The sequence below is a fragment of the Pelodiscus sinensis genome, chromosome 9 (genome assembly GCF_049634645.1).
Source record: "Pelodiscus sinensis isolate JC-2024 chromosome 9, ASM4963464v1, whole genome shotgun sequence".
Lineage (NCBI taxonomy): Eukaryota > Metazoa > Chordata > Testudines > Trionychidae > Pelodiscus > Pelodiscus sinensis.
Genome location: NC_134719.1, coordinates 10,383,164 through 10,409,127, shown reverse-complemented (window position 1 = coordinate 10,409,127; position 25,964 = coordinate 10,383,164). Strand labels below are relative to the sequence as shown.

Below are 25,964 nucleotides of genomic sequence, written 5' to 3'. Positions count from 1 at the left end.
GTTTAATCTGTGTCCTTGGTGAACAGCAGAACTATTATACTGATGGAAGGTTATGCAATTAACAACATAAATATTCATTATGAGTTCAACTGATACTAACTTCCTTATCTTTAGATAATACTGGACATCCAGTAACTTACCAGTTGGCTTTAAAGTCGTGAGAGCAGGAGACAGTGGCTGCCATGGGGAAATTTATATAATGCAGCTTTTGTACCTATTGCCTGCTAATTTATATGCAGCATTTTAAGTTTTAGTTTACTGGCCAGAGTATTCCTTCTGCCACATCAATGGAAGTCAGTGAAGTTTCATGGGAAACAGAAGGGCCCTCTGTGTTTAGCAGTTCATGTGTTACATGGTTATTATATGGCCCCATCAATCCCCAAGTCACTCATTATGAGTACCATTTAAATTTTCTTTGCATCCTGTGTACGAGGCTCATCTCAATCCACAAGCCTTCATTTATTAAATTAGCTAGCTAACTCCATCCCTACTCTGACACACATACATTTCAGTCTTTTAGCTCAAAAACATATTCTCTCTGTGTACTTAACCTTCACTAAGGACTGCCTCACAGAAGCAACCCTCTCTGTCTTATTGATTATTTGTAAGTATCTCTAACTTTTCCAGTATGCTTTAATCCATGCTTTAGTTCAAGAGCTACCTCAGGCAACTGGGTTTTGTTAATTCCTTTTGATAGTCCCGTAAGACAGGTTTAAAATCCTCAAGTAAAGTTAAGGGTCTATTTAATTGATCTAAAGCAAGAAAATCGAGACTTAACTCTGCCAGAATGTGTCGTAAATTGCTCTCCTTCTGGCATTATCCTTTTGGGTCCAACACAATAAGGATGGAACAGTAATCTGACATGAATATTACGTAGAATTCTTTAGGGTGGGGATGAAGAAGTCCGTGGACACAAATATCCTTCTCTCTTAGATGTACTCAGTAAAAACAATTCCTTCTTTTCCATTTGAAAGATTCCTAGTGTACACAAAGTCCCTTTCAAGTAACTGAGAACTCTGTCCGGATCCCAAAAACATGCCATGTAATTATCTGTGAGGACAGAGTCTGAGGGTGCTCCTACTGGAGCGAGAGCCAATCACCCTGAAGGGTTATTTACCACAGTATTTAGTGGTGAGAGAATGGACTGGAGAGAGAAATGGGTGACTTTATATGAAGACCCCGGGTTACTTTACATAAAGTTTACTCCCCTATAGCATTGCAGCGCCAAGATTGACAAGATTCTCCCTCGGGAGCCCAAGAAATTGTGGCGCAAGTCCACAGCTCAGACTCAGTTCAACTGGTTAAAATTAAGTGATTAGTTTGATATGTACCCTTCAAAGGGAAGCAAAAAAAAAGTGAGTTCTCCAGTTCAATGTTTAATAATATATGGCTCTTTTAGCTCCAAAAAGCATCTTAAACATTAGCAAGAAGGAAACACTTCCCAATACCTCTGTGAAGTAGGCATGATCCCTGTTTTACAGGTGGAGAAACTGAAGCTTAGTTACAGGATTTTCATTTGGGCACAAAGGGTGTCAGTGGTAGAGCTGAGATGAGAACTCAGAATTCTTTGAGCGCTTGCTCGTGTCCATTTCATGGTAGGTGTTTGTGGGCTGTGCACACCATTGCTGGAGATTTTTCCCTCAGTGTTGTCCATCAGGCCGGCTCTACTGCCCCATGGAACCATGCACTGATATATGGGACGCTGTTGGCCACGCACCCTCTCACTTCTGTCTTACCTCCCAGGAGGGTTCTTGGAATGACCCCTCTTGCTCTGGGCAGGCTTTTGTCTCAGTGTTTTTTTTTGTTTTTTTTTTTGGCTCTAACTTCATTCTTCATTATCATAGTTCAGTGTATATCGTTTTTGTAAATAGTGTTATTTTACATAGTGTAAATAGATAGACACCAGACCACTGGAAGCTACTTTCTTTCCCAGTCTCTCCAACTCTAGTGGGACACCTGTCAACTCTAGTGGCAGGAAGCAGGAGTGAACAAGGAACCATGAGTTGTCTTCTCGGCACCAAGTCTCTGGGCATCCCTGATCCCATGTCCTGATCATCTCTGCCCCACCTTTGGTCCTCAGAATTCGACTTGAATTGGGAGGCTTGCTCCCAGGCACAGGGTAGACCTAGGTTAAGTCTGCTAGGAATTGCCTAGTCCTTGAAGATCTTGGGAGAGGAGGCTCATGCTGGACAGGAAAATTGTCGATCAAACATAATTTACAATTTTTAGCAATTAACTCTTTCTAGATTGAATTTATCAGACACTGACTGTAAACTACTGCCTATTTGTCTGTGAGAGAGTGAGTGAGTCTGTCTGTTCGTCTTTTCAAGAACTCCTCCTAAGTGGGAAGAGCTAGGTCTACCAAATTTGGCATGCAGCATCCTCTTCTTATAACCCAAAGGAAGGTTATGGTTTGGTTGTGCAGTGGCTGAGGGGCAGGAGGAGTCTGAAGCTCCCCTTCCTCCCAATTCATATGGGGACTCACGCAAAAAGGTAAGAACTGGAACCACCAAATTTGGTATGCAGTTTCCTTTGATTCAAAAATGAATTAAGGACCTGAGCCATATTGGGAAATCCTCTAGTTCAGCTATCGTTGAATGAAAAGGCTCTGAAGCTCCCTGTGAGTGGTGTCTGTAAATTAAAAACAAATCAAATATGTTTGATGCAATAAAAAAATTAATGCATCTCTTGGCCAAACCATGTGTGTAGAATTCCATCCTGGTGTGGATTCATACTGCTGAGTTACAAACTTCTGAAATTGCAAGGGATTTAAAAGTGGAATATTATTGATTTATTGCATGCCGTCATCTGTAGTAGTTTGGCAAACTACAGCCTCTAGAAAAAAAAAATTGGTCCTAATAAAGGTGCAATATATTTAAACCAGACCATGTGAGTAAAACAAAGGGTTTTACAGTGTTACTACCGATCTAGGTAACTTTATTGCAGTCCGACTAGGGGTTCCGAGATAGTTGATCTGTTTGCTTGTTACGAAAAATAACTGATTAGACGCTTCAGATAAAATAGTCTGTGGTGGATTTAGAAGATAGGAGCCAAGAGCTTGGGAGGCGCCATCATTGACCTGGGGGCAGAGGGAGCGCGCAAAGTTTCCCCCGCCCTGCCCCCACTCTGCAAGGAGTATGTGGCGCTTAGAAGTGCTGCATGCTCCTGGCAGGGTGGAGGAAACTTTTCTTTTCCCCCTACCCCCAGACCCTAATTGACCTGGGGGTGGGGGACTGGCAGGGCCTCCGTGGGCCGGATCTGGTCCGCAGAGGCCTTTTTGCCCACCCCCTACTCTAAATCCTGGGGAAGTGCAGGGATTTTACTGGATTTGAATATTGGAAGTGGCTGACCTGAATGTTCATAGTAGGCTTCTCAAGATATCAGCAAATGGAGAGGATCTCTGTTGGAATTATGGATCTGCATCGTAGGATGGCCTCAGTTTTGATTCAGTGTTTGGGCTAAGAATGTAGGACCAGTTCATGTTTTTTCTGATCTTATGGGCACGTCTAGACTACCCTCAGCTTCCGAAAGAAGATATGCAAATTAGGCACGAATTTGCATATCTTCTTCAGATCCCTTTTTCGGAAGAGGTTTAAAAAAAAGCAGTCTAGATGCGTTTTTGCGCAAACCCCCCCTTTTTCAAAAGAACCCTTATTCCTCAAAAAATGAGGTTTATGGGGTTCTTTGGAAAAAGGAGGTTTTTGCGCGAAAACCCCTGTCTAGACTGCTTTCCTCTCCTCCCTCCCAAAAAAAACCTCTTCTGAAAAAGGGATTGGAAGAAGATATGCAAATTCACACCTAATTTTCATATCTTGTTTTGGAAACTGAGGGTAGTCTAGACGTGGCCTATATGTCCACTGACTGTTCATTTGAAAATGCCAGGTGTACTGGATGGAGTAGCAGTTTTCCTCTTTACAGCCATCATTAAGAAGGAAGATTGATGGCAGTTTTGTGCAGAGCAGTGTGCTAAATCAGTGACTACCAAGCTGGTTCTAAAAATAAAGAGTTTAAAGAATATTGATAGAGAAATAAAGGGTATGCTTGGCAAGTCCTTTCAACCAAAGCCATTTCATTTTTGAGCCTCACTGTTGCCTTATTAGTGAAATTCATAGTAGAAAAACCTCTCACTCATAAAAGGGAATGTTTAGTAGCTATCCCATTAGAAGTCTAAACAGAAATAATGGTATGAGCTATTATTTTTCTGTTTTACAGTAAAAGCTGTTTTATCAGCATGTTTAGGGAATGGGTGATGCCTTTCAGGGAAAAATGCCTGTTAACAAATTGAGAGTGAGTTTGGGTGTGTGGAGGGGTGCAGGGCTAGCAAGTGGGGTACAGGAAAGGGTGAAGAGCATGGGCTTTTGAAGGGAATTACATGGCCATGGGATAAGAGGGAAGGTCCTTTCTTGGATTGAGAACTGGTTAAAAGACAGGAAACAAAGGGTAGGAATAAATGGTAAATTTTCAGATTGGAGAGGGGTAACTAGTGGTGTCCCCCAAGGGTCAGTCCTGGGACCAATCCTTTTCAACTTCTTCATAAATGATCTGGAGAAAGGGGTAAGCAGTGAGGTAGTAAAGTTTGCGGATGATACCAAACTGTTTAGGATAGTCAAGACAGAAGCAGACTGTGAGGGACTCCAAGAAGATCTCGCCAAACTCAGTGATTGGGCAGCAAAATGGCAAATGAAATTTAATGTGGATAAGTGCAAAGTAATGCACATTTGGAAAAATAACCCCACCTATACGTACAGTATGATGGGGGCTAATTTGGCTACGACAAATCAGGAAAGGGATCTTGGGAGTTATCGTGGACAGTTCTCTGAAAACTTCCACGCAGTGTGCAGCGGCAGTCAAAAAGGCAAATAGGATGCTAGGAATTATTAGGAAAGGGATAGAAAATAAGACACATCTTATTTTATAAATAAGAATATCTTACTGCCCCTGTATAAAACTATGGTACGCCCACATCTTGAATACTGTGTACAGATGTGGTCTCCTCACCTCAAAAAAGATATTTTGGCCTTGGAAAGAGTTCAGAAAAGGGCAACTAAAATGATTAGGGGTTTGGAACGGGTCCCATATGAGGAGAGGTTAAAGCGACTGGGACTTTTCAGTTTAGAAAAGAGGAGACTGAGGGGGATATGATAGAGGTCTATAAAATCATGAGTGGTGTGGAGAGGGCCGATAAAGAAAAGTTATTTATTAGTTCCCTAAATAGAAGAACTAGAGGACACCAAATGAAATTAATGGGTAGCAGGTTTAAAACTAATAAAAGAAAGTTCTTCTTCACACAGCGTGTGGTCAACCTGTGGAACTCCTTGCCAGAGGAGGCTGTGAAGGCTAGGACTACAATAGAATTTAAAGAGAAGTCTAATTTCATGGAGGTTAGGTCCATAAAAGGCTATTAGCCAGGGGATAAAATGGTGTCCTTGGCCTCTGTTTGTCAGAGGCTGGAGAGAGATGGCAGGAGACAAATCGCTTGATCATTGTCTTCGGTCCACCCTCTCTGGGGCACCTGGTGCTGGCCACTGTCGGTAGACAGGATACTGGGCTAGAAGGACCTTTGGTCTGACCCAGTACGGCCGTTCTTATGTTCTTATGAATTTGGATGTGGGAGTGGAATCTGGGTGCTGGATCCGGGGAGCACTCACCATAGGTGGCTCCCTACAAGTGCCAACCTGTCCCAGCTGCTCCTAGGTGGAGGCACAGCAGGCAATTGTGCACTGCGCCAGTTCAAGTGCTGGTCTGCAGCTCCCATTGGCCAGCAAGTGTGGCCAATAGGACCTGTGGGGGTGGCACTTGTCGGCAGAGCCTGCTGTACCTCCACATGGGAGCAGCCTGGGGAGATAACCACTTTCAGGGAGCCACCCAAAGTGCATGTGAGAGGGTTTATGCCTTCACCCTCCTGTTTCCCTGGTCTTCACGTGAACAGAGAACAGCAGTACCCAAAGTTTGGAGATGCAAAAAATTCAATGTTTATTGAGGTTAGCTTTCAGAAAGCATGAATCCAGTTTCCCTTTTCCTTGTTTCCCTTGGTACCAACTTACTTCCTCTTGGGTTTACTTCCACATTTATATAGTAATATTCTCAGCTATATCGTAACCAATCATTTTACTGAAATTTAAGTAACCAATCCTAACATATTGTAATGCTATTATCTAACCTATTCTATCCTACCATCTTAATAGGTATACACTCAGCAAAAATCAATTATATAGTGGACAGAGACAATCAAAGAACCAGAGACCATATTAATAAATAACAGACAAGTGGGGACCATAAAGACAAAACAATAAAGACATGAGGTTTTCACAACCCCAATTATTGATAAGTGGATACTTGCTGGAGGGAAAGCTATCGACCTACATTTTCTTTAAGTCTTCTAGGCTCTTTCCTTTATCTGAGCCAATGGACTGAATCTCCTTCATGGATGGTGTGTGAATGGCTGGTTTGGGGAGGCAAACTCCATCCCCGCTTCTTCTGCCCAAGGTCATGCCCCTTCCATTGCCCGCTAGAGCCGAGCCCCCATTGTGGCCACTGGCCTCTGCCCTGCGTCCCCTGCATTGACTACTCTGGAGGCTGGGTAATCCCAGCTCCTCTGGCCCCCAGGTGCCTGGCACTGAGATGTGGCCCAAGCCCCAGCTCCTCTCTGGCTCTCTGGAGCAGCCTTACAGTCTTGGCCTCCTAGAGCGGCAGGGCAGCAATGAGGGCCGAACTCCACTTTGGTCCCCAGAGCACTACGCATTCATGCCGCACCTTTTGGCTGTACAGACACATGGCTGGAACACCTATCGGATGAACAGCCGCACGCCCCCAGGCAGCCTGGAGCATCGGTGGAGTCACCCCTGTCTTTTTGGGAAGCCAATGCCCTAAATTGCCTTAGTTCAGTGTGACGGGTTTGGGGCATGTGAGGAGGTAACCGTACATTTCCCACCTTATGGTTGCCCCTGTTGCTTGGCCAAAGGCCTTAACTTAAGAACAAGGCCTCAGACAATATACAGATGGATTGTGATTTTGAGTCTTTGTTTTTGTACCTCTATAACTAGGTAAGTGGTAAAAATACCTAAATTCTTAATAGGCCTGAATATATCCTACCAATGAGCATCCCTCGGATCTGGCATCCTGAGCCGCCTCCCACATCCAAACTCCCAGCACCTGTGCCCTGCACCCGCTCTTACACCCCATCCCTCAGCCACGCACTCTGAACCCCTCGTGGTATTTTCTCTGTGTAGGAGGAGCAGGGACATGTTGCTACCTCCAAGGAGCCACACACAATCAAGCACGCAGCCTGCTGGCCCCGCAGCAGCTGGACTATAAACTGGACTTTGTATGGCAATTAAAAATGCTGGTTTATAGAGCTTTCCAGTTGGTACCGGGCTGGATAATCCAGCTATTATTGTATTTATTTGTCCAGGGCATTCCTAGTTTTTATACCTTGAACTGAAAGCCTGTTCTGTAAGCTCTGCTTGAGCTGTTTCTTGTTGCTTAGTTAATTTATACAACTTTGTATTTTTTACTTTGTGTTTTTCGTGCTTACTCTGCATTTATCAGCACAAAGACTAAGGACACAGGCAGGGAGGATCCAGGCCCAAAGCTTCTTCACCAGCAGAGCTAAAAAGACATAAATATTGCAAAGGAATGTGCAGGACTTACGTGTAGAGAATCTAGGTTTGTGTTAATCAGTGGCAGGGATTTAATTTTTTTCAAATGTAATTGAAATACTTGGGGTAAAAACAAGATTTAAGGGTGTTTTTATCTAACAGAATGAGAGGGAGTAGTGTAGTGAAGCAGAAGGGAGGTGGCAGAAAAGAGCAACAACATTCTTCTCTGAAGATAAGCCCTGACGGGGAAGCACTGCATGTTGCTGTTAAAGGGATCTGTACAGTCAAGGGTCACAAGATCTACAATGTGGTACACAGAAGGAGCGTCCATTTCTGTAGTGCCTTTCGTCCAAGAATGTCAGAGTTCTTCACATGCATTTCACAGAATCATAGAACACTAGAACTGGAAGGGACTTTGAGAGGTCATCGAGTCCAGTCCCCTGTCCTCACAGCAGGACCAGCAACATCTAGAGCTATTCAACGTTGGAAGTCCCGGTGGCCACAATGATACAGCACATGCCAAGGGCCACAACTTAAGTGTGGTTGCATATACATGCACATATATATGCAAATAGCTTCTTTCACACTGAGGGGCATGAGTACAAAGATTAAGGCAAGACTATACAACAGGCAGGCCCCATTTAAGTCAGTTCTGCTGATATAATAAAATGCAATATTTACCTGATTTCCACCCATATGACAGCACTTGTAATGAGCAATGACTGTCCAGGAATTTAACTACTAAAAGGTATTTTAATGGAAGAAAATTATATTGACTACTTTTTTATTTTGGCTACCACCCGTGGGCCATATGTTGAGCCCCTTGTAAACCCAAAGGCTACGTCTAGACTACATCTCTCTTTTGTAAAAGGGATGTAAATTAGACGTATCGCAATTGCTAATGAAGCGGGGATTTAAATCTCCCCCACTTCATTAGCATAAAAATGGCTGCCGCTTTTTTTCCGCATGGAGCTTTATCGGGAAAAGCGCCAGTCTAGACGCTGATCTTGCGGAAAATAAAGCCTTTTCTGAAAGATCCCTTATCCCTCTATGCTCTTTGCATTTGTCCTTATTAAACTTCATCTGGTTTACCTCAGACCATTTCTCCAGTTTGTCTAAATCATTTTGAATTATGACCCTGTCTTCCAAAGCAGTTGCAACTTCTCCCAGCTTGGTATCATCTGCAAATTTAATAAGCATATTCTCTATGCCAATATCTAAATTGTTGATGAAGATATTGAACAGAACCGGTCCCAAAACAGACTCCCGTGGAACCCCACTTGTTCTGCCATTCCAGCATTTAATGAAGGAAGCTTCGTAACTCTTCTACAAGGCAGATATTGTGTCATCTTAGAGATCATAGAATCATAGAACTAGAAGAGACCTCAGAAGGTCATCAAGTCCAGCCCCCTGCTCTAGGCAGAACCAATCCCAACTAAATAAACCCAGCCAGGGCTTTGTCAAGCCAAGACTTAAACATCTCTAGGGAATGGAGACTCCACTACTTCCCTAGGTAACTACATTCCAGCGCTTCACCACTCTCCTAGTGAAATAGTTTTTTTCTAATATCCAACCTGGACCTCTCCCACCACAACTTGAGACCATTGCTCCTTGAGATGGAGGGAGCAGTACTGAAGCACAAAAACTTAAGACCTGATCTGCATTTGAGAGTTATGTCAACCTTGCGCTTTCCTGTGTTGATCTAACCTAACTGAACATCTATACTCAAATATAGTTGCCAGTGATGTAACTCACCCATTATGCCGACTTAACTCCACCTCTGACTAGCCAAAAGTAACTGCCCGCGTCTACATGCAGCAGTGAAACGGGATTCCAAATTAAAGCCCTAAATCGAATTAGCTGTTAAACCTCATTCCAGGAGGAATAACAGCTAATTCGATTTAGGGCTTTAATTCAGAATCCCATTTCACTGCTGCGTGTAGACGCAGGCAGTTACTTCGGGCTAGTCAATTTCTAAAATAGCGACGGGCCGGGCACATGCTAATGAAGCGCGGGATATTTAAATTCCGTGCTTCATTTGCAATTTCAGTCGCTCTCATTAGCCTCCCTAGATCGAACTAGGGGGCTAGTGTAGACATACCCTTAGGTTGACTAAATTTTGTAGTATAGACTTGCCTAAGTGACAGGCCCAGATTATTTCTCATGGGGTAGCAGATCTAGGGTAGGAACCCAGCTGCCTTGACACTCTCTCAGTTTGAATGCAGGGTACAGTGAGACATGGACCCTTAATGAGCAGCAGGCAAGTGTGAGGTATGTTTACATCTCAGCCTTCCACGAGCTAAGTGTTTGTGTAGTTCCAGGATGTCTAACCAGTTCTGAAGCAGTGAACTAGCCGCACTCAACCGGCCAAATAGCCACATGTGGCTAGCATGTTGGACACCACAGATGTAGATACACTTTTACAAATGCTCTGACTTTTAAGAGGGGAAGGAAATAGCCAGATTTTGCAACAGAGCTTAGCACCCCTGTATTGAACTGTGTTAAAAATCTGGTCACAAGTATCAGTGGGAACTATTGGAGGCTGAACATAAAAGCAAGCAAACAAACAAACAATCTGGCTCCAGTTGTGGGTACAGAGCACTGCAAATCTGTCCCTGAGCCCTTTTGAAATTCTGGCCCTATGAGTCTTTTTAGTCTGTGACCGAACTTATCTTGCCTGTTTACGTGGTGCTCAAATCAGTTTATGTAATAAATATTAAAGCTGCTGGCAGGACTCCCCACAAATCATTTTCATCATCAAACCCAACAATAAGTAGCTTTGTAATGCCCCGTTCTTCATTGTGAAGCATACTGACCCCTCCTTTATAAAAGCCCAGGCCAGAGTGACTCTGCAGAGTCGCTATTTTGGTAATTAGGATTAATCCTGGGATTTTGAATTCCTGGTTATAGTTTACTCTGATCTCAGAGACGATAATTAGCAGTGTGTTAATCTGTCTAAAAGCAATGTACATTCTGTCCGCTCTAAGCATGTAGAGCCCTTGGTATAGTGAGCTCATTTTAATCATCTCATCTCTAACTGAGGAAAGGAGTGGGATGCGAATTAGAGGCATCTAGCCCATGCAGCCTAAGCGAGAGCAGTTTCTGTTATGAATACCCAGAATACATTTGGAAAGGTCTGTACTGTTCGTTGCAACAGAATTAAATCCACATCGATCCTGTTCTATTCCCTAGGGAACTTCTGAAAACAAGTCACTATCAAACAAATCAAACTGTAGAAGCTAATATTTTATCAGGCTTATCAAATGTTATCCCATTAACATTCCCCCACGTACGTATAATGTGAATATAGATACAGTGTATATACCAAATTCTGCCCCTGAATGTTGAGTTCCAGTGACACCAGTGGAAGCTGAGAGGTCATACAGAATTTTTCACATCTGCATAGCAGTGTTATTTTGGAATAATTGACATTACTTTCGAAACAACATAGTGTGCGGCTACACAATAAGCCATTATTGTGAAATAACGTTGAGCGGGAGGACTTCTTACTCCAACTCCTGTAACCCTCATTTCATGAGGGGTAAGGGAAATTGAAGGCAGAGTGTTCTTCCTTCGACTTCCTGCTGTGTAGACAGAACCAAAAGCCAAGTTAAGCTGCTTTGACTTCAGCTACGCAATTAATATAGCTGAAGTTGCGTAGCTTAATTTGACTTGAGCCCTGCTGTGTAGACATATCCTGGGTAAACAGGGAATAGAATCCAGCTCTGCTAATTCCCAGATCTCTGTTCCAGGTTCTGCATGGACGGGAAATGCATAAGGAAAGGAGATGTGAAAAGAAACTAGAACAATGTAACTATGCAAAATAGTACCCCATGTAATTCAGAAAGGAACAAATTTGGACCTGACTTAGACTTCATGCAGTGCTTTCAGCGAAAATTAAAGTAAAAGTTAACTCTGAATTCAGAACATGTATGCAGATATATGAATAATGAATATGACAGTCACGTGCATGTTGTTTAATTATAAATCTCCAGAAGTCAGGCGCATATCCTAACTGAAACTAGAATTCCATTTAACCACGTTAAACAGTTTTCTTTCTGCAATAATATTTGCTTTGAGTAGAAGTATAGAGGGCATGATCCTGCCTTCAGTGAATTCAAAGGGAGTGTCTCCTGGCAAGAAAATGTGCCCAACATGGTCTTGGTGTGGGGAGGAATACCTAACATTTAGGAAAGAAGATGCCAGGACACTCCCTGCAGAAGAAACTCATATCTTCTTTGAAATTAAGGGCCATTACCATTGATGAGGATTCTCTTATTTCAGGCTTCAAAGATCTAAAAGCTGCACTGGAAATTGAGGCGAAACAATTGACTTGACAGGACAGAAATAATAATAAAAATGAAACCGTCTACCTGGCATTCTCTCCTGTGCTAATAAAAACTTTCTGAAAGAAAGAAGAGGAAAAAGGTCTTGGGGATTCTTAAAACAGAGATACTGAGAAAACTGCCCCTTCATTAAGATGGTTCATTTCCACAAAGGATGCCTTTCTCATAGATGCTGTTTGCTGATGAAAAGTCTTGTAGGTTTCCCACCAGTAGAAGTTGCTTAATTACATTTTATGCATGCTCTTAGAGTACCTGTATGGTGAGAACCTGACAAATGGTCTTCTGAAAGCAAATCAATTCTGTTCTCTTGGGCTTTTTTGAATATACATGATGTCCGGAGCCTGAAAAGCTCAGCAGTAGCACAAGAGGAAGCCAAACAGTAGGGCGCCAGTTAGGCTCTATGGTTCTGTGAAAGACTTTGTAGCCTCATGTAAAGAAAAAAAAGAATGTGTCATTGGCTGCAGAGAGTAAATGGAACCTTCTTGTCTCCTTTGCTCTTGTCTCCTTATAAATAAAGCATTGTTGTCCATCCTTGGCATTTGCAGTTCATTGTGATAAATTGGTCTTGATGTGTCTGACATTTTAACCAAGTTGTTTAATGGTCTATTTCTGAAAAGGCAGACCTTGCTTTCGTTTACATCTGCACAGAGTATCCAGCTTTGACGGTCACTGTCACGTATGCCATTAACCATTTCCTTCCCAGGTGTATGAAGACCAGAGAAGAAGAGAAGGTACTAAACGTTTTGGTCACATAAGTCCAAAGCGTACTAAATTCTGTAAGCAAGATAGGAGACACTCCTGCCAATAAATAAACCAAGCACGATTTGCGGCTGTTACGGGGAGACCGTTTCATGGCTCGTGCAGCATGTTAAATCCTATTGCATTTTAATTATCTTGGTATCTCTAAGAAGCAGCTTGTAGAAATATTTTGGGTATTTCTCCAGTACGCTCACTTTGATTTTCTTCAGTTTCTCTCTCTCATATCTCATTTTTGTGCTGAGTACTTGACTTAAGTGCAAAGATCACTTAGTCACAGTAGCCACTGGGGCCTAGCTCAGTGCAAACAGTTGATGATCTGCGACAAGTGACAGCTTTTGTCCCTGTACCCTGCAAATTCATCTGGTCTGATTTACTTTTTGTTAATGTCTCTAATTACTCTGTCAATGAGATAATTAACCTCATTCTACTACTCTCTGTGTATAGAATTCTCCTGTCCCTCTCTTCCCCATTCTTCCTAGTCCCCTAGGCTGTTTGGCTGATTTAGACAGATGGCTAGAGTAGTGCCCACTATTAAATTGTGAATGCTGCATAGCCTTCCTGCTGGTCAATGATTTCATTATATTACAATGTCAGTTGTCATTATATATTCTGTTCCTCAAAACCAGATGTGCTAGGGAATATTTCCCACTCCCTTCACCTTCATGCCAAGCCTCGCTTCAGATCTTCTCTTCCTGTGTGTGACACACATACAGGAGATTGTATTTGAAAACATCAGTTTGAAACAAAATGTTGAAACGGCTTAAGTATTTTGACATTTTCAATCTGCACAGGTTTTTTCAACTGAAATTGCTGAGTTCTATCCAAACTCATGAATAGTCTCAGTGCCCCCAACAATGTTAGCTTTTTTCTTTCTGTCTTCTGAAACTTCCCCACTGCTCCAAGATTTATTAAAAATCAATATTAACGATCTAGCAGTCTCCTGTGCCAGTTCTTTTAAAATTTTATTCTAGCCCTGCTGATTTAAAAATGACTAACTTTAGTAGCTTCTGTTTAACATCCTCCAGAGACATTAGTTGACATGGAAAGAGGGTTATCATCACCACGTGTCCCTGTACCATCTACTTTTTCCCAAATACACAACATGAATATTTAACACTTTTTTTTTCTTTTCTGCATTTTTATTAATAATTCTGCTATTTCTATCTAGTAATGAACCAATACCATTGTCAGGATTTTTTTTCCTAATATAGTTGTTTTTTTTTAAAAATCTCCTTAACTCTATTGGTCACAGAGTTCTACTAGTGTCTCTTTGCTTCCCTTATCAATTTTCTATAGTTCCTAACTTCTAATTTATACACATTATAGTAAAGTTCCCCTTCCTTCCATTTCCTATATATTATTATTATTTTATTTATTATTTTATAACTATCTTCTCTTCCTCTCTAAACCAAGTTGGTTTTTTAATTAGCACATCCTTCTTCCTGAATTGTGGGGTTGTAACTTTTTGGGAATGTAGTAAGATGTTCTTAAATGGTTCCCAATTATCATTCACATTTTTCTGATTAAATACTTTCTCCCAGGTGATCTGGCTAACTATTACTTTTCAGCTTTGTGAAACTGGCCCTGTTAAAGCATCAAGTAGATATGTCACAAATCTGGTCTTCAGATGAAGAAGTGGGTTGTGCCCATGAAGGCTCATGATACCATCTATATTTTTTAAGTATCAGAGGGGTAGCCGTGTTAGTTTGAATCTGCAAAAGCAACGAGGAGTCCTGTGGCACCTTATAGACTAACAGATTTATTGGAGCATAAGCTTTTGTGGGCAAAGACCCACATCTGACAACGTGGGTCTTTGCCCACGAAAGCTTATTCTCAAATAAATCTGTTAGTCTATAAGGTGTCACAGGACTCCTCGTCCTCATTTTTTGTTAGTCACTAATGTGCTGCGGAACTATTTGCTGTTTTTAAGTTTTTTCAGTTACAAACTATCATGGCTACCCCTCTGAATCTTTTGTCTATATCTGTTAGGACTAACTTTAATATAGAATTCCCTCTTGCTGGCTGCAGCACTTTTTTGAGTTACTTATTATTTTTCTGAAGGAAAACATCATTTCTGGAGTTTTCAGAAATCTGTTTTGAAGGGGATATTAGATTTCCAGTCGAAATTGGCAACCAGTGAAGGCTGCTGACTCCTATTTGTGTTTTATTATTTTTGCAGCTCAGTAAGATGTTCTCTGTTAATGAGTGCTCCCCATGGCTTATCATTTGCCTGTCAGAATGGGATTATTTGAACCCTTGAAACAAACTGGAAAAGGGCTGCAAGGCACAGCCGTACAGTTCTGATGGTTCTCACATGGTGAACACATTGAGTTAATAATGTCATGGCTAGCAATGTATGGAAAGAGACTGTAGTAATGGTAATCTTGTTCCATGGTGCAAGTGGATTGCTGCAGGGGATGCATTCCTGTACTGTATTGCTCAGTTGAGTGGTGACCTGATTTCAAGAGGTGTTGTCTTGCTGACTTTCGTGGAATTAACTGAAGATCAAGCTAATGGTGTACTATGAAACTGGGGGCAGAGGGAAAGGCAGATTGTCTTCTTCTGAAGTATCAGATATGGACAATTGTCAAAGGCAGGATTCTGAACTTGCCTCGATACACTAGGGATCTGATCTGGTTTGACAAATATTTTGTTTCTAACAGAATACCTAGTAATGTTGGGAGAAATCATTCATATTTTATTAGTCTTTCCAAGATTAGCTGATAGTTTTATTAATAACAATTTAAAAAAAAAAAAACCCTAAATATGGTATTTTGTGACCACTGCATAATCTACAAGGAATATAATTTAAACAACATGCAGTGAGAAAATAGAACTAGGTTCTGTCCCAGTGCTTTCTTCTCCCAGACTTACAAAGCAGCAGTTACATATCTTATTAGCTGGCTGGCACGAGTGAGTGAGTGCTGGTTTTGCATGATTTATTGGTCTCCCAGAGCTCACAGAAGTAGAGGTTTCTACAGATAGCAAGCTCACCCATGGGAGAGAGGGATGGGGGAGAGGGGAGGCAAAGTGGGCAGTTGCCCTGGAGTCTGGTGATTCAAAGGGGCCTGAGGCTTTGGCAGCAGTAGTGTCTGGTGCCCCGGGCCCTTTAAATCGGCAATGGGGCGGCACACCCCAGGCTGGCTGTCCCTGGCTCCACCCTAGGTGCCACCTCTTCCAGGAGTATGGAGCCACCCGTTCTCCCCCACCATGCCCAGAGACCCATGGAGGCTGAGTGTGCCTCTGACAGCAATTCAGGGAACTAAGAAGATAGAGAAAATAAATCTGCCATTAGCCTTTATGATTGAGACTTCTTTCCAGGTAGTTGGTTGGCACTTCTAGGGTGATTAGAGGTGATTCTGAGGTTTGGCTCTTAAAGTTGGCTGTGAAATCAGTTGGGGGATACTGCTATCCACAGTCTCCCAGCCAGCACAAGGTGTAAGTGCTTACACAAGGCTTATGCGAAGCATGTTTTTCTTCTGTGTTGAGACTCTTCCCTTCATAATTAAAACCTCATCCTGTCACACACAGTCTTATCAGCATTAGTACAAATGGAGAAATCCAGCTGAAAACAACATTTTCTAAAAATAGAAATTGAAATGATCAGTGCGTGACTGTCTAATTAGATGAACATTCCAGAGTACTTAATTATATGGTTTAAACTACAAAACGCTATGGGATTGTGTAGAAAAGTTACATTAAAAATAGATGTACAGGTATATATCAGAAATAACTCCACTGGCATCCAGGGAGTTTCAGCAGTGAAAAACTAGTATAAATGAGAGAAGAATGGGAACTACGGTGCATCGGTGCATTTTCTTTTATATACTAGAGCTTCTGTTTCTGCAAGTCTCTCTTTCCCCTAAGCTTCTTTGTGGCCCAGTGCCTTTTACCGTGGTGCTTTCTAATTTTCAGCCAATTGTAGTTGTACGTGTGCAAAATCTGTAAGTTTGTGATTATCCTGTCTGCTTATCTTTCTTGCCTTATAGGAAATTGCTCTTGCTTCATGAACTTCAGAAATTGCTGAGTAGCAGCCCAGAAAAACAAAATCCAACAATAAAAAATGTACTACATAATTAGCTGCTACTAGAGCAATTAATGATAAAAATGTGTCAAATTATTTTTGAATATTTAAATAAAAATCAGTTCTGAAGTTCTTTTATTGTGATATAGCTGTGTTTGAGTTTCAGTATTTTAAACACGCCCAATTCCCATCGATATCAATGGACTCTCCCACTTACAGGGATTTTATCTGGATATCAGTTTCAGAATTTGTGTGCTTTAAATTTAATAAAACCAAGATCTCTTTAATGTTTACTCTTGCTTTCATATGTTCATTTATTTTCCTTTCTTTTATTGTATTTTTTTAAGCCAAACAAGTGTGTTCAGCGGAAAAAATTAGCTGTGGAAACTCAAGCAACAAATGTATCCCATCATCCTGGAGATGTGATGGAGAGAAAGACTGTGAAAGTGGAGTTGATGAAGCTGGTTGCACTGCTGGTGAGTAATAATAATACCTACTATCTACACAGCAGCTTTCTTCCAGAAAGCTCCAAATGTGATTTATAGAAGGGAAGGGATGAGTTTTTCACCAACAAACTCCAGTCACTCTAAATTGCTATTAAACAGATTTTAGGAAGAAAAACAAAGGTTAATGTCACCAGTTGAAACTATTTGAGGACTGCAGAGTAGATTTTGTGTACAATTAAGTATTCTTTTGTCACTCTACTAGAATGGAATTAGAGCTACAAGAACACAGCTTGAATTTAGTTAAGATATATTGGCTAGCATGCTTACTCATGCAAAACATGCTGTAGGGACTTAAACGGGCAACAGACTGGTTTTGTACGTCTTCCTGAAGCCTAACTTCGCATTTGGCTATATTGAATCATATTTTGTGTGACAGGGCTGAGGTTACCAAGCAATTCAGCTCACTCTGTACGACTGCCCTGTTGTCATTATTTACCACTACACCAATCTTTGTGTCATGTGGAAATGTTATCAGCAATGGTTTATTAATTTTGTTGAATCGCATCAGGCCCAAAACCAGTCCTTGTGGGGCACCTCTAGTAATACCCTATCCAAAGATGATTCCTCTTAAATGACTTTTTTGTGTTCTCTTAGTTAGTCAGTTCTTAATCCATTTATCATTTTTTCTGTTGATATTGTGTAGTGCACATTTCTAATCAGAGCTTTGTGGGGTATTAAGTAAAACCTTACAAAACCCTAAGTATAAGACATCTAGATAGTTACATTTTTCAACTAAACTTGTAATCTCATTGAAGAATGAAATAAGGTTTGTTTGATGAGACTTATTTTCCATAAAACCACATTGACTGGAATTAATTAATTATATTCCTATCTTTTAATTCTTATCAATTGAATTGTGTATCATCTTTCCCATTATTTTCCTGGGACTGATGTAAGTCTTAACTGGCCTCTGGTTACTGGGGTCATCCTCCTTGCCCTTTTTGAATGTTGGCACATTAGTATACTTTCAATCTTCTCGTATTTCCCCTATGTACCAAGATTTGTTAAAAATTAATACTAGCAGGCTGAAGATCTTAGCCTACCTCGGGTGCAAGTTATATAGGCGTGCTTTTTAAAAAATATGTACCTAGGAAATGTTACCTACCATCCTCTTGAGGTACTTATAGTCTAGAAATTACTTCCATTGTTGTATGCAATGTTCTTGTAGCTGTGCCCGTCCCTGGATATTAGAGACAGGGTGGATAAAGTAGTATCTTTTATTTGGCCACCTTTGTTAGTGAAAGAAAGAAGCTATCCGGCTTACATAGAGCTCTTATTCAGGTCAGACTGAAGTTGGTCCAATAAAAGATATTACCTCACCCACATGTCTCTCTGGAAAGTCCTTCATCCTACTTAAATGGTAAAAGTACCTCACCTTGCTGCTTTCTAAATAGAGAGCAGAAGACAATAGTTACAATACATCTAGATAATATCACAAAACCATCTCAGATTTTGCTATCTCATTAATAAGCTATCCAGACTTCTTTAACAATATGCTCTTTTACCAGTGAACATTTTGCAATAGATTGTTTACCTCCTCCTCTCTCAAAGGTATCTGATTCCATGCAAACACCTTTCCATTTAATATTGCAGTAAGCCTAAGGATTCTCCAATGTGGTTGACAAAAACCAGCCTGGAAGTCTGCAGAATTTATTTTTAATAGCCAACCCAGGCTGGGAAGGAATAGCATTTACACTGTAATCTCTCTGGGATAGAACTCTAGCTAATGGTCTGACTTGTGAGGTGCATAGCACACATCTGAGGGTCGTACAAATAATGATAATTAATAATGGAAGGTAAGGCCATGAAGAGATCTTATTCAGAATGCTCCATGCAGTGGGTAAAGTTTGAAAACCATTGCAAGAAATAATGTGTCTGTAGCAAGGTCGACATCCACCTCTAGCAAGCACCTCCTTTCTCTGATCGATATAGCCTATAATCAGCCCAATGGTTAGTTGTGTTTGTTTTTCTTTCATTCTTACAACAGGGTGACACCTCTCTTACCCCTTCCACCTGGCTGATGGGGGTCTCGGTGAGTCTTCAGTGATTCAGCTCTCCAGTGAAGCTGCACCTTTCAGGGTATACAGTCCAAGTTCTTATCATGGCCCTGGTTTGTGGCCATAGGTCCAAAGCTTTTCCCAGGTGCACTTTCTTGTTCACCCCAGCCGGGGCTCATCTCAGTACCTGCAGCTGGTGGCATTTCAACAGGCCTCCCTGGCCTCAGTCTTAAGTCAGATCAGTGGGGTCCATCTTGGTACCCTCATTGGTCCTGGGCTTCAGCCTGCCCACACCGACCTTCCACTGGCCTGCTGCTCCCCTGCCATCCAGGCACTCTGTTTTCAGAAGTCTTCCCTGGGTTTCAATCCTGCCTGCAGTGGGTGCGCTACAGTGAGCGGTCCATAGAACTGCTGCTCTTTCAGCTAGTCAGTTACCAGGGCTTCACTCCTGGAGCGCCACACAGCAACTGAACTTCTCTGCTCTGCTGCTTGTCTTATAGAGAGACCTTCTAGTCTCTCATTGCTGCTTCATCAGCCCCTCTAATTGATTGTTCTTCTGCAGCCACCGTAGGCTGCCTGGAGGACTTCTCTCTGCTCTTATTCTGGGATAGGGTGACTCAGGGTCATGAGACCTTCAGAAGTGGGCCTCTAGACATAATCCACCCTGCCGAAGTTCCAGATGCTCAGCCATTATAAATCGGAATAGTTCCTTGAGTTCAACAGAGCTATGACACGGAGTCTGAGGATCTGGCCTAAACTGTTCACCAGCTACCAAAGCCAAAGGAAAAAGCTTTTGTCTACTCTGAATGAAATATGTCCCCTAATTTTGGTATTGTGGGTGTAGTAATTTTCCCCAGGTCAAACATTTATTGCTTTACAATTCAAAACAAAAAAAATATTATCAGCACAGTAAGTGGGAAATAAAAAAAATTACCCAAAGGAGTTTTCTTTAGCCACTAATTACATGTGGGGAGGGGAATGCAGTATTTAATGGTTGCTGATAATTCTATGAACTGTTGAGTACATTGACCTGTATGATATGGTCCATTGAAAGATTTTTGGATAGTTACATATACGCCATTTTTTCTTCAGTTATTCTCAGTTCTTTTAAACATTCTCAACCTCCAGTGTGGTGAGATCGACAAATAAAATACTATGGGACATTTAGAAGGACAAATTCAGATCTCATTTTTAGTGTGGCAACCATACTGAGTTCAACAGTAGAACTGGCTTTATGTGTTGGGAGCATGCACCTTACAGCATAAAATAAATTGTTCTCTGTGTTCCTTACTGAAATTCCTTTTGCCCTCTCACATGCAGTTCAACCCAGGACGTGTTGTAGAAGAAAATAAGCACATTGTTCATGGTGAATTTCCATTTCGTATTTTAGTGGATTTTATTCATAAACTAAACATACAGGAACAAGCTATTAAGTGAATGAATTTTGCCCAGCTGAATTAAGCCCTTGCGCTGGGCTTATTAGGCAACTGCACAGCTGAACCTTGGTTACACTGCCCCTTAGTTCAGACTTAGGAGGTGTTAATAGCAGAGTACAACAGTGGGGATGCTAAGGGCACAAACTTAAAAGGTTCCAGGGTCACACTAATGTGCACTATTCAAACTCCTTTAGTCTGAATTGCATGGCAGTACAAAGATGCCCTTAGATTAGGAGCCTAAATCGCATTGACTTTCAATGAGACTTCAGCTTCAAAGTGCCTGCCTCACTTTTGAAAATGTGACTTAGGTTTTTTTTACCCATTGTATACATTACTCAAAATAAATTTCCATAAAAATACTTATTATATGCATTTTTCTATTGAGTTGAAAAGAAAATTGGATAAGAGGATGTTTCAGCTCTGCATTAGAATTACTAGTTTCTTAAAAAGGTGATTTTTTTAAAGTGCTGAATTAATGATCTTAAAATAATTTAAGAGCTAAAATCTGCAACTCTCATTTTAGTTCAGGATGAGCAATAATGTTTGGTGGGGGGCCACTCCAAGATTTTGGTAAGTGGTCAAGGGCCGCATTTTTCTGTGGAGGGGGTACAGGCTCTAGGTTGGAGGTTGGGTGCAGAAGGGTGCATAGGGTAAGGGACTGTGGTGCAGGAGATGGCGTGGGGTCTGAGAGGGTGTTTGGGTGGAGGAGAGGATTGTGACCTGGGCTAGGGGATTGGGTTGTAGGGTTAGGGAGGGAGTGTGGGTGCAGTAGAGGATTCTGACCTGGGGGAGGGGTATAGGAAGGGAGTTGTCACCTGCGGCAGGAGGTGCAGAGGGTTTGGATGATGATCTGGGGAAGGGAATTGGGGTGCAGGAGGTGTTGGGGTACCAGAGTCAGGCGCTGGCTGGGAGAAGTTTACCTACGTGTCTCCTGGTCAGCAGGCTGCAGCACCCCAAGGCAGGCTGGGCTCCCTGCCCATTTCAGCCCCCGCCCTCTTGAAAATACAGGCTGCCCCTCCACATGGCTCCCAGCTTGGCATGGGGGAAGAGGCTTGTGCTGCCCCAGTCTCGCAAGCCAATCTCTCAGCTCCAATTGGCTGGCTGTTTCCAGCCAATAGGAGCTGAGAGATTGGCTGAGGTCCGTTCTTATTGGCCGGTTGTTTCTGGTCAATAGGAGCTGAGGATTAGGCTGCTGGGGGCAGGGAGATTGAATGACGCCTTCCCCTCCCTGCAGAGCAGAGAGCTTCAGGGACTGTGTTTTAAACCGCAGCAGCTGCGTGTGCCTGAGAGTCCTAGCAATATGGTCCATAGCCCTGGATCTGGTGGCTTGGTGGGCCAGATCCAGACCCTCGACCGTATTTTGTCCAGCCCAGTTTTAGTTGCTCTGCTTACATAAACAAAGATCGCAGTGTTGAGTACACGTTTAATAGAAAGCTGTTTTAAATTGCTTGCAGTTAATTTAATTTTTAATGCTCAGAAGTAACCCCTGAAAATGTAATACACTGTGTTCTAAGTATCAGTTGATTTCAAGATAATTACGCTATTAATATGGATTTTAGAAAGGTCCAAGAATTTCCTTTCTAGGCATTTCAGTTGCTGTATCTTTTGTTATCTTCATCTTGTTCCATGGAAATTACTCTTGAGGACAGATTTTATCATCTTCTGAAGCTAATAAGTAGCCTGTGTGAAACAAATTAGTGGCTTTTGACCAGTTCTTTGTGGACATGTGCAGGGACATGTCCGGGGGCAGGGGGGAGGCCATGGGAGGCTACTGGCCATGACCCCCGCCAGCCCAAGTAAGGGCTGAGATAATCTCCTTCCACTCCAGGGCCACCCCAGGGCCTACCTCTCTGCTTCTAGGTGAGTGCAAGGACTGAGCTGAGGCACATTTGTAGAAAAGTATTTCCACTGTGTTGCCTTTCCTGTGCATTAAACAAATAAAAGGTTTTCAATCTCAAAGCCTGTCAGTACAGCACTTTTCACCTGAATTAAATTAACTTAAAAAAAAAAAAGCAGACATGAGTGGAAAGTACTGTTGTGCTATGAAGAAGGTACTTTAGATGTGGTTGTTTATCAAATTAAGGGTTTTTTTTCCTCACAGACAAATACGTTGTCTTTGCTGTTAAACACTGAGTGCTTATGGAGGATTGATAGCAATCCTCTCTTATCCAAATCTGATAAACCTCCCTAAGTTTATCTACAGATATTCTGTTAACATTCCAGTTTTTTCTCTCTTTAGAATCTTTCTTTATCCCTTTTCTCTTACCTCTGCAGTATGATTCATCCTGATTTTTTTTAAAGTATATTTCGAAGTCAAAACTCCTTTTCTATGGTGACTTTTTTGTTCTTGTTTAAATGAAGCTTCATCCACAGTTGTCAGCTGCAGCCTCTCAAAGCATAACTCCCTGTCACACCAAAAGCTTCTCATTTCTCAGAGCCAGAAAACATGTCAAAATATAAATATGACATAGCTCTCTGTAGAAATGTTTGGATGGAAAGTTTTGTTGTGCTTGCAGTAATTTCCATGTTGAGAGCTTGCATGTGCCATAAACATGCTGAAGGTGACTGGGGATAGATAGCAATTGAAATGTCCAACCTCCTAGCGCAGTGGTCCCCAACCTTTCGGGGCTCCCGGGCGCCTGGGGGTGGGGCCACTCACGTGCCGGGCGCCCGGAGGCGGGGCTGCACACGCGCCCGGGGATGGGGCCACCTATACGTCACGCGCCTGGGGTCGGAACAGCCCATGTGCTGCATGCCCGGGGCTGGCGCCGCTCCTGTGCCGTGCGCCCAGGAGCTGGCAGCACCTATGCGCCAGCCCCGGTCACTCGGCGGGCGCCCAGAAATGGCCCAGCGGGCGCCCAGAAATGGCCCAGCGGGCGCCATGGTGCCCGCGGGCACCGCGTTGAGGACCACTGTCCTAGCGGTTTCTAAATTCAAATTAATATCATTCTTATTCTGAGCTAATGTGACACTTTAAACACATTAGAACTGGAGCCATTCCTGTTTTTTGGCTTTTAGGATTATAAAAGACCTTCTGAAGAGCTTTTGCTGAATGTAGAATTTATGAATTTATGAACTTCAGCCTATACTACTCCTATTATATGACTGTCCAGAGCTAGTTGATTTATACTGGTAGCTAGAGGCTCAAGACAGGATCAGGTGTAACTTCAGACAGATATGAGCCAGGTTCTTCTGGTGGAAAAAATTGATGCAAGATACACAACACCACGTATGTGAATTGTGTAGCTGGAGTCGACGTACCTTGCATCGATTTTCTGGGGTGGCCCCACAGTAAGAGGTGAACAGAAGAAACACTCTCATTGACTTTCCTTAGTCTTCACAACAGTCAGGTGTACCCTGATCAGTAGGGCCCTCACCATTCGATTTAGCAGAACTTTACCAGACCTGCTGAATTGAACCCCGGAAGATCGATCGCTGGAGTATTGATTCTCTAGTAAGTGTAGACAAGGCCATAGAGTTAGGGTTGTACAGATGCAAAGCAGGAGGCCCAAGCCCTCTCCCAGTGAGCTCACAACCGAAGGCAGAAAATCAGAGTGAGAAAAACAAAGAAGAGGACGGAGCTGGGGAAAAGGACCAGGGAAACCAGGAGGCAAATTAGTGGCTTTTGATCACAGAGAGTAAGAAGTCCCCCCCCCCACACATGACTATAGGCATTATCAAGGCTCAGCTGAGCAGCCTCAGCGAGAAGAGTGAAGTCCAGAACTCAGAGGCAACCACAAACAATATAGCAGCAAAACACAGGGTTTGGTCCATAAAGGTTACAAGTTTTCTAGACGAGATTTTTTTAGATGCTTGTTCTACAGTCAGCTCATGGACACATCCCCAGTGCATTGTTATCTCACATAACTGGAGAACAAACTGACACGTTACATGCTCCTCTTTCGCCTTCAGTCATGCATAAAAGACTGTTACAGAACTGTTGTCAAGCTGTAAGGCTTTCAAGACTAGATCCACAAAGGAAACTTAAAATCAGCACTTCAGTGCCTAATGTTTGGGCACCCTGCCACCTGATGGAAACCACAGCTCTGAATTAGGTACCCAGGCTCTGTATACAATACAATGGGGAGTTAGGCCCCTGAAAAAAGGATTCACAAAAGCCAGCAAGATGAGTAGGGAACCACCTAAGCTAGTTAATAAGAGATGCTGGGGAGAGGGGTGGGAAGAGGAGCTAAGTCCCATCACGCTAAGGGAGATCGGTTCCTAATGGGGGGGCTGTTCTTCTCTCAGGATTCAAAGCCATGAAATCTCACCTTAAATTAGGGCTGACCTGGCTTTGTGCTCTTCTTACAAATCACGGAGGAGGTGGTGATGGTATCTGCCAGGGGACTGTCCTGCTATAGACAGTACTATGCTGAGTAGTAATCTAGGGTTTTGCCATGTGTATGTAACGTAAGTCTGTGGAAAATTTGCAGTGTGGGCCATGCCATCCACCACAGGCTATGGCAGCCCATCCATTCTTCTTAAATAGCATCAAGTGTGATCAGAAGTAAATGTCAACAGGGCTCGTGCACAGGAGAGCCTTGCTGCATGGAAGCTGCCCATGTAAATTGCTTGTATCCTCTGCTTTGGACTAGGAATGTAAAATCCTGTTTAATTAGTTAACCCATTAAACGGGGGCAAGGAGGGAGGGACCTGTGAAAGCTCGTTACTGCTCCTCTCTCCCCTCCCCTTTTGCATCTCTGGTTTCACCAGCAACTCAAACTGGAACCAGTGCTTATACTCTGGGCTGAAATTGTGACCAGCTGACGTGCAGGGGTGCAAAGGGGCAGGAAGACTTCTTGTTCTTTGCTCCTTCCTCTCTCAACCAGTCACAATCTATCAGGTTCTGCCAGTGTCACCAAGTCATTACTACCGTATTAAGACATTTTCCAGTAATTTAACCAAGGCACAGCCATCTGTGGTCCAGGAGAATCTGTGCACTTCCTGATACATCCTCTTGTTGTTCTGTTCGATTGGTTGTCTGAGGAAACATTTTTATCACTCAGACATGGAAAGAACCAGGGGCTGTCACAGGAACCTCTTACATGAACAGTCGCTTGTTTAAACTGAAAACATCTTTTACTAAAACTAAAAGGAGATTAAATTGAAGGAGGTCTCCCTGTGTCACAGCACCTGCAATAGCAGGATGGGTTGCAACATATCCTCTCCCACTCCCATATTTATCTTTGTGTCTGTGTGTCCCAATTCTTCCCCCATCCTCAATCTTACATGCAGATTTTTTTCCCCAAACGGGACTCCTGTATTTGCCTTTTCATTGTTTCTATAAATGTCACGACC

General features: G+C 42.5%; 1 protein-coding gene across 2 annotated transcripts in view; it reads left to right on the top strand.

Moving 5' to 3' along the window:
* LRP8 (LDL receptor related protein 8) overlaps positions 1-25,964 on the top strand; it is a 304,738-nt gene that overhangs the window by 203,160 nt on the left and 75,614 nt on the right. For both annotated transcript variants that reach the window (XM_075936002.1, XM_075936001.1), the window contains one exon: positions 17,075-17,203. In XM_075936002.1, the coding sequence (XP_075792117.1) occupies positions 17,075-17,203 (129 nt within the window). The remainder of the gene's footprint in view (positions 1-17,074; positions 17,204-25,964) is intronic.